The following is a 14,756-nucleotide window of genomic DNA, read 5'->3' on the forward strand; positions in this document are numbered from 1 at the left end:
ACGGCGTCTCAAGCTGTATTGGCGGTGAGTCGACTATTTCCATATTCATTTGATCTTCTGCTGCTTATTGCGTAATGTCGCTCTGCATGGTGTGAACTTGTTTGCTGCTGTGATCAGCGGTTAGCCAAGTGTAAGGCCCAAGCAATGCTGTTGCTCTCATCTTTTTTGGTTTTTAATGTGTGCCTTTACGCACAAGCTCATGCATGCTGATGTGCACTATGCACATTTGCAAAAGAGGTTTGGATGTTGCTGTTTGTTTGCGTATTTGTGAGCGATGTGCGTCTCTACGCAATGTTATTGTAATTTATGCCGCCCCCACATGACGGCAAAGTGAAGTAAACAGATTTTATTGATGTACATTTTTAACGTGAAACAACATTGTGTGTATGATTGTATCTTACTCACTTGTCTGTTGTCCTGCCATGTATGGAGGATTAAAATGCCAGCCTGTGTGTGTGCCCATAAAAGAATGAATGGGCACATTAAAAGGCATGAGTAACGGCTGGATGGGTGGACGACCCACACTGCGGGACCTCGGTGCTCTTCTCTGCTTCGGAGGCTTGGTTACTTCGGAAACAGGTCAGAAGACATTTTGTGAACCCACAGTCATGGATTAAAATATGTTCCTTATTGTTTATTAACACTTCAGAGATTCAGTAAGCACAATACACACATATTGACTAGAAGATATCCACAAATGTCTTTTTTTATGTGAATAAGAGCTAGGACGTGCACAGTGTGTGTGTTTATCCAACACATGACAGATGTTTTATCATAGGTATCATTATAGAGATGAACATACTATCTTCCGGCTGAGATCCAGTACTTTTAGTTGCAGGTCCTGAGACAGTCTCTGCTTTTTGCTCTGTGAACATTAAATGGACTGCATTAGTACATCTCTGTGGTAATGATTACACAAGGGACAGGTTTTTTGAATACTCAGAATGTCAAATTGTTCCAGAACACCAATACGATTTGCATTTGATCTCGAACAAAACTCGACAGGATTGACTTAATTATCATTTCATAATACATCACAACATGTAAAATATACATGTATATTCACCTGGATTAAGTATCAGCAGTCGGGCCTCAACAGGCTGTTTGAGGATCTCTGCCAGGTGCTGCTTCAGAGCAGCAGAGCAGGCTTGTGATGCTGTCACCTTCTTAGAGTCCAGGTTGACTTGAGGCATGTGAGGGTCAAACTTTACAGCCTTCGGTAAGTTAAATGAAGCCTGTGAGGAACAAGGGGAAAACTAGTAATGAATAGATGAGTTTTTCCCCAAGTCTTTCAAAACATGGCTTTAGGTGTAGGGTAGAGCAGTGGTTCCCAAACGGTGTGCCGTGAGGCAAGTCCGGGTGTGCCGTGGGATTTTGTGACAACCATACGTTATTATTGCAATATACAACTACACACAAATAATTATTTTTTAATTTACTATATCAGTACTTTGTAGCTTTATATGTACGTAATCTGCGCGACTTGCGCATCCACATCTCCACGTGCAGTGCTACATAAACATGGCTGAGTCAGCGATAACTGTCGAGGGGTGGAGGAGGTATGCCCATTATTTTGAGTTCGTCCGAAGAATAGACAGGAATGTGACGGTGAGGTGCAAACTGTGTCCAGGCCAGAAGCTGTTATCCACTGCTGTAAACACCACGTGGTCAAACCTCAACAAGCACCTGCAAAGAACACATGCTAAGGTGAAGCTACCGCACACGCTATTTGTTGTTTGTTTATATCACGCAGTCTGTTCTTCTTCTCTGTCTTCCGGTTGTTGCCTGTTTTGAATGACAAATACACACTACCGCCGCCTGCTGGTAAGGAAAGTTATTGCCACTCACGCATGCGCAGTTCGTACGTGCTCGGCGAGTAAAGTAACGAGTTACTTTATGTAGATAGTAACGAAGTAGTGTAATATATTACTTTTTTTTAAGTAATACATTTATAATTTGTAGTTCAGGACCATGGACAATGCAGCTTCCTTGCATTGACAGTTTTCTGTGCTGAATTTCTGCTGAGTTTACTTTGCCTCATTTTTAATGTTGTGACCTGTCTGGTTTAAATGAGTGTGTTGCTGCTTTGATGAAGCCTAATTTGATAAAGTTTCAAATTAATTTCTGAAATATTTCGTTAATAAATATTTCATGAGTAATATAGTTGTCTTTGTCACATTTTATTTGGCATTAGTAAATAATTATGCACATTTACAGATATTTTACATGATATGAGTGATAACACGTGTTATAAGGGCTATTTTGCACAATAGGTGTGCCTTGAGATTTTTACTTGTCCTTTGGTGTGCCTTGGGCACAAACAGTTTGGGAACCACTGGGGTAGAGCACAATGCATTGCTCTTTTTTTAACAATCACGATGATGCAAGTACGTTTTGTATTTATAAACACTGGTACAAGGCCCGTTCAAAACATGCATGATCAGAACGGGCCGATTGCATCAGCTCTAGTATTGCGCTTCCTTGGGTTTCCTTTTTTTAGCAACCTTAATAACACGTAAATTAAGTGGACTATAGTGGATAACTCAATTATGTACAAGTATTAGTAAGGATCCCTTTAATACACTACACGGTGTGTACATACCGCACTAGTGTGAAATTTATGGGAGGAACCGTTATCGAGAAAAACAAAGAATAAACATGGAGACAGAGACTCCTTCCATCTTAGTTAGATGTCGTTTTTCAAGCTGAGGTATGAAAAGGTTGAAACAATCCAAAATATATTTCATTCACTATTAAATATCACGCTACAGCATTTCAGAAAACACTACAGCATTTCAGAAAACACTACAGCATTTCAGAAAACAGAGTCAGCCAGAGAAGCACTGCTGTGATTGGTTGTTTTTGCTGCCAGTCAAGAAATGACGCTTCGTGATTGGTCAGCACCCAACAGCGCAACATGTCCCAACACATCAGCCATTAGCTGTTAGCACACACAAAGAGCTCGCAGCTGCTCATATCTGTTCAGAAACTGGACAAAAGTTAAACAAGTACAAAACACAGACTGTCTGTCTATGTCCTGACAAATACAGTCGCTGCTTTATTTATGTCTGTATGACGTTGTTGTGAGTGTGGACCTATGGTGTGGATTGAGCAGCTACAGGTTAGTTTAGTTTAGATCCCCTCTCCAGCGCGTCTTGTTTGAATGACAAGAGTAAACACAGCTGACAGCCGCGGTGAAACTTGAGCGATTAGAGCAGGGGTGGGGAACCTCCGGCCCCCGGGCCGTATACGGCCCGCGAAACAATTTGATACGGCCCTCAAGGTAACTCACGCAAAAAAGATTTTTTATTTTTTTAAATCTAGACCGCAAAAGAATTAAACAAGCGAGTGCCTGTTTTTCCTGGCCAAGGTCAGGGTCCTTGAACACAACACGAGCCTAACGTGTCATCACGTGGTATATGTCTCCTCCGACAGGGGTTTAGAGCTGCCGGAGAGCACCAGGACGTCGCTCCGGCCGGGACTTCACAAATGTCAGTACCCATAAGGAGCCGTACACATGCCGCAGTTTTTTTGCGTGTCTGTGTCTTTAGTTGAAAGCCCAGTGGCGATCTGTTCATCTGTCATCCTGATCATACAGTCAAGAACTTTGTTGTTATTAGCATCTGGTTAGCTAGCTATGCTAACGAATATAAGAAGCTTTTTCTCCAACCAGTGAGGTAAAGGCACATCTTTATATGATCATTATAGTTATTAAAAAAATAAGAGAATAAAGTAAACTGGTATAAAATACTAATACTATATGACAGTAAAAAAAAGTTGTTATTAATAAACAACAATACAGTTTGAAAGGGGAGTGATTTGTAAAATATCCATAAAGAAAATCTGCTTACTGTTCTGTTTCATATGGGTGTTGAGAGATGTATCCATACATCTCTTAACTCTCAAAGTGCACCAGATTGATGCTTTTAACTTCAACATTTAAAAAAAAAAATCCCCCTAGAGGAGGATAGGTCCCCCCCCCCCACTTAAATCATATTCACATGGATAGGAAACTAAATTGCACACATCTTGTGTCCATATCTTTCTGTTTTGGTGGTCATGCCACAACCGTGCACGTGCATGCATGCGCGAGTCATGGTAAAATATCTGGATTAAGAGGTTGCTTTTTCTTTGCACAGCATGAAAGAAAGGCCAAATGAATGGGCTGTGATTTTAGTTTTTTTAAGCAGAGGTCAATCATTTGTACGGCCCTCGGAGTATGTTGAAAAAATTGAAATGGCCCTTGAGAGGAAAAAGGTTCCCCACCCCTGGATTAGAGCGATGCGAATATTGGGTTGTCTACCATAGTATTTAGAAGGAGATAAGCCCCTTAAAAACCATGAATTAATAAAGCATTCATTCATGTTTTTTTCGCATCGCTCTAATCGCTCAAGTTTCACTGCAGCTGTCAGCTGTGTTTACTCCTGTAATTCAAACAAGACGCGCTGGAGAACGACGCTGAAGTTGGCTTCCGATTTAGAGCATCCGATTCGGCAGTTAAGGGGAAAGTTAAGGGACATTTAATTTACAGCGCTGAGCGAACAATCCTCCGTGTTTGAACCATAGACTGTATATAAAGGTTTGAACCTCTTAAATCGCTGCATAGCCGATTTATTTGGACTGGATTATCACAGAGACTCTAAAGATTCTTTATAACACAGTTTTAGATTTGAGAAACCTTTATTCTATTTGTGAAAATACAAAACAGGGAGATTTCAGTGCTTTTTTCACTGCTGGGTCAGGTGAGGCTGCAGCAGCTCTGTGCCCTGATGTGAGCTACATCATCTGTCTTTTGGAGTATGTGGTGTTCTAAGGCTCTGTGCCTGTTAGCATGTTAGCCTAGCTCCTGCTGGGTGACAGACCCTGCAGTTTGTGATGGACTCTTACCGCTGACGTACTGGCAGAAAGAACATAAGTGTGAGGCCTGGTCTCCTGAAAAGCAGGTGCAGCCTACAAACAAGGGCAGGGAAGAGGAGACACATGTTGGCACAGTCGTGCATTACAATCATAAAGCAGAACAACAAACACAGTTAGCCAAAAGCAAAGCATGAGCAGAACACTGAGAACACGCTGTGGGGTCTCATAGCAACGTGGTGCAAATTATTTATGACTGGATCATTTATTAATTGCTGTTAAAGCATAAACAGTTAGAATGCTTTAGTAAGTTTCGCTTTAACTTTAATAAAATGATCCTGTGAGGATAATAAGTTCATTTGAAGCAGACTATAAATAAAGGTTTCACAAATCTGAAACTGTGTTAAAAAGAATCTTTAGAGTCTCTGGGATAATCTAGTCCAGATTTGATGAGTCTAGGTATGGTGGTTTTAGATCAGGACCTGGTCTAATGTGGTCAAGATGCGAAAAAAGCACTGAAATCTCCCTTTTTTAAATTTTCACAAATAGAATTAAGGTTTCTCAAATCTAAAACTGTGTTGTAAAGAATCTTTAGCCTCTCTGGGATAATCCAGTCCAAATAAATTGTCTATGCAGCGATTTAAGAGGTTCAAACACGGAGGATTGTTCGCTCAGCGCTGTCAATTAAATGTCCCTTAACTTTGTCCTTAACTGCCGAATCGGATGCTCTGAATCGGAAGCCAACTTCAGCGTCGTCGCTGACGAGGGGGCCGCATCTCCATGTAAATCCTATCGGAATCGGATCGATCAGGCTAAACTAACCTGTAGCTGCTCCGTCCAAACTCACAACAACGTCATACAGACAGAAATAAAGCAGCGACTGTATTCGCCATGACACAGACAGTCCGTGTTTTGTACTTGTTTAACTTTTGTCCAGTTTCTGAACAGATATGAGGAGCTGTGAGCTCTGAGTGTGTGCTAACAGCTAACGGCTGATGTGTTGGGAACTTGGGACCATAGGGTTGGGACATGTTGCGCTGTCGGGTGCTGACCAATCACGAAGCGTCATTTCTTGACTGGCAGCAAAAACAACCAATCACAGCAGTGCTTCACTGGCTGGCTCCGTCCAATCACAAACAAGAAGTGTTCTCCCTAAAGGAATACCCTTTCCGTCCAATGTGAAATGCTGTTGTGTTTTTAAAAATGCTGTAGCGTTTTCTGAAATGCTGTGGCGTTTTCTGAAATGCTGTGGTGTCTTACACTTCAGGGCCACCGTATTACTGGACTGTGTATGGTCAATGTGATTCATTGTGTCCAAGTTATATAACAGTGAGAGTCAGCAGTAGTGTCTAGTAATAACTGTAGTTATGAATCAAAAACGTAACTAGAGGAACCACCTTTTCTGTAATTGATTTTGAAAGAGCAACAGCAAATAGGGAATTCCAACTAGATCCACCCAATCGTTTAAGCTGACCCCAACATTGCTGCAGTGTAGCCAAGTACATATGGAAAGCACTTTCCACATTTTAATTGTCATCCCTCTTTGTATATTCCATCTCATTTGTTTTCCTGTGACATTGTAAATCTCACCTGTAGAAAGGCCATGGTTTGGGATTGACTCAGCAGATTGTTGATGGATTCTCTGGCTTTTGTCATCTTCTCAGTATTCACAGTCAACTTCTTCATGTGGTCCTGAAGTTTCCTCTGGCCAATCTCCAGCTCGCTGTCCACCTCATGTTGGGCGTTCTGTTCTTCTTGGACCAACATATCCCGGATCTGCTGATACACAGCTGCCAATGCTGTCTTTCTTTTTGTGGCTGCATCCTAGGCATACATATACAGGAACCAGTTCAAAGGCAAATTGGCAAATGTACATTTGTAAAGGAATGAATGAATTTCTATTGTTTGGCAAACTTGAAAAAGTACCTTCAGCTTGCTCTGCGTGTTATTCATCTGAAACATTAAAGTCTCTGTCTTCTCAATCTTTCCATTCAGCAAACCCAACTTTTCTCTGAGGTCGGACTACAAAGACAGATGTGAAACATAGCTTCAGTACACCGCTTCAAAGGAAGGCTTTTTCAGCACCAAATGTCACCTTCATTTAATCTTTTTAAATGTTTATATTTTTCTCTAATGACCAATTTTGTACATACATATATTTTTTCCCTCAAAAGAAACAAACTAATCTTTTGATATACTTAAAAAAAAAACAAGACAAAAAAAGCCATAATGCAAGTCTCATATGCTCTTATTTGTATGTGAGAAAAAAGGCAACAAATCCCAGACAATGATGAAAATAATAAGAAAGTAGAAACAAATAATTGTAAAGATTTAAAGGTCCTAATCAAAATATAGGGGGAAAAAGAATATAACAGAAGTACTAACATTAAAAGGTAGAGGAAATCTGATTGTAATACAGATAAAAAAAAGGGGCAATAGAGTATCATCCTAAGAGCTCTCCTTACTCCGCTCCATGAAAACACACTTCTATAAGAGCCAAAAAAAGGAGAGACAAGGAACAAAACAAAACAATAATTAAATCTTATGTCCGGTTTTATGTATTTGTTGTTACAAAAGTCTACGAAGTCTATAACATACGTTATTGTTTTCTTTCTTGTATCCTTTACTTAGTTAACTACTGAGACTTAGAGTATAATGTGTTATAGAGACTGATTATTTAACTACTTTGACTGTACGGTATGTGTAGCTAGTAGGGCTGAACGATTAATCGATTTTAAATCGAAATCGCGATTTTAAATGATGCGATTATCAAATCGCAAAGCCTGCGATTTTTTAAAACTTTTTTTTTCTTTTTTTCTTGTGTGTCAGTCATCCACACCAATCAGAAGTGCTGTGCTCCACATGTACCAGCCATTGGCCATTGTTAACCAATCAGAAGTGGCCCATGATAGAAGGTGATAGACAGATTGATCCAATCACCTGCCAAGTGCTTCTGAAAGTGCCTGCCCTTTTCCAAATGGCTTCCAATGGAGCTTTAGATGGTTTGGTGAAACAAACCATCTGAGTCAGGTTAGTAATGCTCAGTGCTGGAATTGGGCCGGTACTCACCGGTACGCAGTACCGGCACTTCTGGTTCTGACCCATGGAGTACCGGCACTTCTTGCTCAGTACCGGCATGCTGGCGGTACTCCGGTACTCATGCACCGTGCCAGTACTCAACACTCTCCCGCCGTTCTTATTATACATCCATATATATATATACAGCCGCCCGGTACTCAGTAGATGCGTCATGAGGTGCCGAACGGACATTCTCATCGCTCTAACCGCTGGAGTTTCACAGCGGCTGTCAGCTGTTTACTCCTGTCATTCAAACAGAACGTGCTGGAGAGGGGGCGGGGCTTATCTTCTCCATGTAAATACTGTGGTGGAAACGACTATGTCAAAATTAACCTATTTGACCGTGATTTAATAGTAATACACGTTTCAAAATAATAATAATAATAATGCCGAAGTAACAACATACTGAAAACTGTTAGTAAACCATGTTTTAATGCTTTACAATTTACATACCTAGATGCACGTGTGTTGTGTTTATGCAGTGCAACTCCCACCCAGTGGGTGGCTATGTAGAGTGATAGAACAGAGCAGGCACGCCCCCGAGAGAAGGAAAGCAAGTCACGTCACAAATTAGCATTTCTAAAATGTTAGCGTGGATTAATAAAAGTGCAAAAAGACAGCGGTTGTCGCCGGAAGAAACTTCAAATACAGAGAATGCTGTGCCTGTGTTGGAAATTGTGTCTGATGGGGAGCTTTCTTTGGTTGATCCTCCTGCTCCAAGTTCTAGTGCATTAGCATTAGCACTAGCTCCGCCGCCTCCTCCAGAGCCTCTAACGTTAGCTGCTGCTGGCGCAACTGCCACCACCAACACCGGGCAAAGCGATGCACCTGACTGCTGGACAACGGACCAGGTGCAATATTTTTTTGCAAGACCAATGCATGGCTCCTTCTTAAAGATAAGAAGCTAGGATGTCGGATATGCAGAGATGTCAAATCTTTGGGAATACACACTGGACAAGGACTGAAACTGTCAACTGAATGGGGTGAGTGTGCAGTGTCTCATTTCGGTGTTGACAAGGGCAAACAACAAGCTAGCCTGAGAAAAAAAATCAAAGAACATAAAGAATCACAAGCCCATGTAAAAGCTGCTGACATCCTTACATCTGCTTCATGTGAAACTATTCAACATCAAGTGCAGTCTATGCATAAATCTGAATTAGACACCACTATCAGAGTTTTTCGAACGGCATATAAAATTGGCAAACATAGCCGGCCATTCACAGACATGCCAATTGATTTGAATGTACAGAAACTGAATGGGCTGAACGTGGGCAGGGTTTTGCACTCCAATAAAACCTGTGGCGAAATCATCGACCACATAGCTCATGAGCTGAAGAAAAAAAGGGCAAAAGACATTACAGAAAACCAAAGAAAACTCTGTGTTTTGGTCGATGAATCTACCACTATTAGTGGTAAAACGGTGCTTGTTGTGTGTCTACGCTCAGCATTAGCTGATGCTGAGCCCGAAACGTTTTTTTGGGAGCTGATCGAGTTGGATGGAACAACGGCTGATGACATCACAAAGGCGTTAATGGAGTGTCTTGGAAGAGATTTTAACGAGGACTTTTTAGGTCAGTGTTTCGTTTCTTTTGCATGTGATGGGGCTTCAGTCATGCTAGGGAAGAGAACAGGCGTTGCTACCCAGTTGTGTAGTAAATTCCCAAGCCTGTTTGTGTGGCACTGCTCCAATCATCGTCTAGAGCTTGTAACGGAAACTTCTGTGTAGCTATGCAGTGGGAGTCACCGACTCAGGAAGGAGACACGGGAAGAGCAGTAGCTTTGATGTCAAACACATGATGGTTTATTTGGAGTTAACGGCCGGAGGATTCACATCACAAGTCCAAGAGTCAGAGGTTCTGACTTCACGGTAGAGTTGCCACGTCAATTCTGGAGAGCCTCTCTCTTGCCAGCCCATCTAACTGGTTTCGCAGAGAGTAAACAACATATTTGAGGAGATAGCCTAAACAGTGTGGGAACACAGAGCTACTTGCCTCGGACACCTATGACCTCGAAGATTTTACCTTGGAGTCCACAAATACAGAGAAGGAAGTGTCCCAGTGTACCCACAACACAGACCATCTGTATCCCAGTATTGACCGGTCACAGAATGGGAACAATAACATTATTGGCTAAGCCGCCTGTGTCCTTAAAGAAGGTAAACAGACATCGAGGTTTGTCCTGTATGTTACTAATTGGCGTCTTATGATAATTATTTCCACAACAGAGCTGGCAGTTGGGGATGTGGTCAAGGAGGTCTCAGGGCTCAATCATTTCCAGATCTTTTTTGACAAACTCTATTCCTTGTTCCATGCCTCCCCCAAAAATCAGAGGCAGTTAGCGCAGTGTGCGCAAGCAGTCGGACAGCGTCTCCTGGTGATAGGGCGTGTTTTGTCCATCCGCTGGGTGGCTTCAAGTGAAAGGAGCGTCAGAGCAGTCTGGGAAAACTACCGAGTGCTTCATGATCACTTCACAAATGCTGCAAACGACACGAGCAGGGATTCCAGAGACAGAGCAAAGTACAAGGGCCTGGATGATGTGCTCACATCTGCAACGTTTGTCAGCAATCTGGGACTGATGTACGATGCGCTCACAGAGCTCAGCGACCTCTCTCGGCAACTCCAAAAAAGAGAGATGACACTGCCTACAGCAGATAGGCTCTTAACTCGAGAAATACGAGTTTTTGAATCCATGGTCACCATGCCTGGCCCACACATGACTACAGTTCATACAGCTCTAGCTGAGAAGTCCTTCAAGGGTGTTGCCCTGCGTGAGAATGGCAGGCTTGTACAGATTCATGCAGGTCAGTTTTTCCGCAGTATGGTAGAGAATCTGAGACACAGAATGACTTCCACAACCTCCTCTCATGTCAGCACAAGAGAAATCCCATTACATGGCCGGGAGGCCCGGGACAATCAGCTAATCCAGGACATGAAAGTTATCCATCCTGGAAGTTGGCCTGAAGAGGAGTTAGACGTACAGTATGGGGACATAGAGGTGCTACGTTTGTGCGAAGTGCTGAAAGTGGACAGAAGAGAGACTGTTCAGGGCTTTCGCGAATACAAGTAAACCAGGGCATCCCGTACACCTGCTGCCATGGAGCCTCTACTGAAAGCAGTCCGAACCATCGCTGTCTCCACTAGTGAGTGTGAGCGGGCATTCAGCTGCATGAACGATATCCTTACTGCAAAAAGGAATGCTCTCTCTGTCAGCCGACTGTCCAGCCTGGTTTTCATTAAATGTAATGGACCATCACTAGGACAGTTCAATCCGGAACAGTATGTGAGGTCCTGGCTGGCAAAGGGAAGGAGAAGTGCTGATGAAAGAGCCTGTCCAGCTCCAGCCCCTGATACTGATGTCCCCAAGGCCTTCTGGAGCCTTTTCTAACAATGTGAAGTATATTGCAAAGCAGCTCACCCAGTGAGAAGACTTTTGGCATAATGTGCCGATTTGTACAGATCCTGGAGATAGAAGGACTTCAGACCAACCAGGGAGTTATCTGATCAGCTTGGTGTTCAATGTAACTCTTTACCATGGCTCAGACTTTGTTACTTGCAGTTACAGTTTCTCATTTTAGATTGTGCAAATGTTGCATTTGTTTTTACATGTTCTTTGTTCATGCTCTTTATCATTTGTCTGAGTTGGAAAGTTAGATTGCATCATAGTTTACTTTATACATATTTGTATTCTTCAGTGGTGAAGTATATTGCAAAGCAGCTCAGCCATGTGAGAAGACTTTTGGCACTTTTTCGTTTTTCGTTTTCTGAGTTGGAAAGTTAGATTGCATTCAAAATGTACAGAAATACTTAATTTTGTTAAAGCTTTTTATAAAAAATGCTTCTGACCAGAGCTTTGTTTCCTTGTCATTAATGTTGAACACCACCAGAGGGGCTCTCACCTGAAAGGTCTCTGCTTCATGTGTCTTCAGCAGAAGATCTATACTTTGATTGCTATATTTTCAGTTAATATTGACCTTACTGAGCTTTAGCCATATCCGCTGCCTATCATAAAAAATGTTAAGTACAGTGAACCTTTCTAAAATATACAGTAGTAAAGAGACAAACCCACCAGCATTATAGTAGCCACATTCTTGTTTGTGGGCTGTATATATAAAATTGACTTGAAAAAGTTGCTGATTTTAGAGTACTGGCACCTTTTTCATTCCAATTCAAGCACTGGTAATGCTCCATCACATGTTTCTATTACAGGGTGAATCTGAAACTGAAGCTTGACTTTAAAGCAACCCAACGGAAGTTTCATGTAAGTTTAGTTATTTCACTCGTAGCTCGGGCTGCGGGGGTGCTAGAGACGGGAGTACGTTGATACGACCTTCCTAGCCGGAGACATGGCCGCATTTTACAATAAACTTCCGCTGGGTCGCTTAAAAACAAATATCGCAATTCGAATCGCAATCGCAATATTTGTCAGAAAAATCGCAATTAGATTTTTTGTGACCAGGCTGGCTGAGTCTGTCTGTCTTTATCCTTAGCTATAAGCTAACATTGTGTGGGTTTATATATATGTATAGATATGTATAGACAGTGGCGACTGGTCATTAGGGGCAGGTAGGTCACAGCCAGCCACCAGAAAGTATTAAAAATACAACAAAATGCAAAATAAAATAAAAATATATATAAAATATATTTAAAGATCATGTTTAATCATCTGATTCGTCTGTACATTGTTGTTTTAGTCTGTGTTCTTCTAATTAGTGTCAACAGTGTGTGCCTATTGAGCTGTTTAGAGCCATGTGGGACAAAACCCGATCATGCCCCTCCCTCTCACTGGGTGTTTCTCAATCGCGAGTAAAGCTGCTTCAGAGCCACTATTTCAAGCATACTACCTCATCGAGTGCCGCCGAAGTACTGTTCCAATCTCCAGCATACTTGGAAATCTACCGAGCCCGGCGTAAATTTCGAGGCTGCACATGTGTAGACTCTGCGGTCTTAAAATCCCCACAATGCTTTGCGCATGGACCAATTTCCCCAAATCTGTTGCGGAAAATGTAAGGCGGGGCCTCTCATATGACGCACACTTGCTCACCTGTTCCACTCTTCGTTTTCCGAATGCCAGGAAGTATTCTTGCCTCGCTTCTGAAGCAAGATGCTCGGCAGACATGTGCAAGCAAGCGTACTCGCGATTGAGAAACGCCCCCAGTCTAAGTGAACGGTGACTGTAAAAACTACACTGCGCATGCTCAGAGTATTGTCCTAATGTGTGTGGCAAAAAAATAATGACCATAGGTCTCACATAATCAGGGTCGGCTCCAGAACAAATCGAATGGGGGGGCAATCATTTACCACGGGGGGCACACACTGCCGTCAACAACCAACACCCAAACACCAACGCAACTTCAATTTCAAAACATGCTGTAAAGTCTCTTGTCTTTCACACACATTGCACTGTGCACTTTCTCCCTCTCTCACACACAGCACTGTGTGCACTGCGTGCGTCATTAAGCCAAGTCTCTCTCTCTCTCACACACACACACACACAGCGCTGTGCGCACCGCGTGCATCATTACGCATTGGTGAAAGCGAAAACAGGCTATTTAAAATAGACTATACTCTACTCTTCATGCATAAATGCAGACAGACCCCAAAATCTTTCAATATCAACGTAGCATGGCATCAATAAGTAAATTAAAAGCATGTCTACCTTTTTAGAAGAGTTGCAAGCGTGTTGGTGCTGAACCTCAAGAGAATGGTGTTCTTCCATTCGGTTGTGCATTTTCTTGTTAAGTCTCTCGCAAACGCAAGTTGAACCAGCTGGGCCTTTCTTTTGTGGAGCATTGCACGTCTATGGTCCAAAAAAACGTTCCTTAGAATGGAGAATGAATTCTCGCACATTGCTGTGGAGGCGCTAAATGTTAAGGCATGTTTGAAAGCAGTCATTACACTTGGCATTGCTTTAAGGTACGTGTGGTAATTGGAGAGGATGTGCTGTATAGTCCAATCTCCCTCGATTGGCTGTGAAAAACTGTTTCGCAACTTCGTACTCTGCCTCAATTACAGGTAATCCTGACAGGTCCATAATGTGCTTCACAGCCTTTGCATCAAGGAATGTGTGACTTTCTGGATTCAGTGCAGCAAGTGATTTGGCCAGCTGCGAGTTGCACTCGCTGAATCTCTGATCCATTTCTCCAAGCACTGAATCAATCGTGCTGTAGTACAGTCTCTGAAGTTCTGTTTTGTCCTCATCCCTGTGTCCTGTAGTTCCCTCGACTACATACCCATCCATAGTCGGGTTGGCTCTGCGTCTCCGTGGTCTCGGAGTAGCGCTGGCAGCCATGGCCATGTCCCACACTTTGTTAAACTCCTCACCACAACGGAGTTTGTGTACACAAGCTGTTGCACAAGCCACAAGACTTAAACCTGTCATCAAGTCAGTATTTTCTCTCTGTAAAGTCTTGTTTGGTGGGTCCAGCAGGGAAAGAACTGTGTGCACTAACTGAGCAATGAATGGGAAACTGGGCTCAGTCATCTCACGCAGCAGGCCTGTTGCTTCCATTCGTATCTCTGCGGCGTGGGCCATCACAGAATTAATGTCAGTCAAAAGGGATGTTATGTCGTTGAAGGATTTTATAATTACAGACACAGTGGCAAGATGTCCTGTCCATCTCTGTTCCAGAAGGCGTTTAAGGTGCACACCCTTATAATGCACAGCAACTGTGGACTTCTTGCAGAACTTGTAGAGGGCATTGCACGCATGAAAGAAATCCACTAAAGCTATCTCTGCTGACATAGCATGTACTACAACTAAGTGTAGCTGGTGGTTCAAACAGTGTACATAAGGAATCTCACAACCTAGTTTCTTTTGCAGGAGCT

At 42.5% G+C, this 14,756-nt stretch overlaps 1 protein-coding gene across 1 annotated transcript in view; it reads right to left on the reverse strand.

The window, feature by feature from the left end:
- Positions 1-14,756, reverse strand: part of LOC117562517 (E3 ubiquitin/ISG15 ligase TRIM25-like) — a 25,905-nt gene that overhangs the window by 2,622 nt on the left and 8,527 nt on the right. Inside the window, 5 exon segments of the mRNA XM_034240357.1 lie at positions 406-567; positions 803-865; positions 1,067-1,235; positions 6,445-6,678; positions 6,781-6,876. Coding sequence (XP_034096248.1) covers positions 406-567; positions 803-865; positions 1,067-1,235; positions 6,445-6,678; positions 6,781-6,876 — 724 coding nt within the window.

This window comes from Gymnodraco acuticeps, unplaced genomic scaffold (genome assembly GCF_902827175.1).
Source record: "Gymnodraco acuticeps unplaced genomic scaffold, fGymAcu1.1, whole genome shotgun sequence".
Classification (NCBI taxonomy): domain Eukaryota; kingdom Metazoa; phylum Chordata; class Actinopteri; order Perciformes; family Bathydraconidae; genus Gymnodraco; species Gymnodraco acuticeps.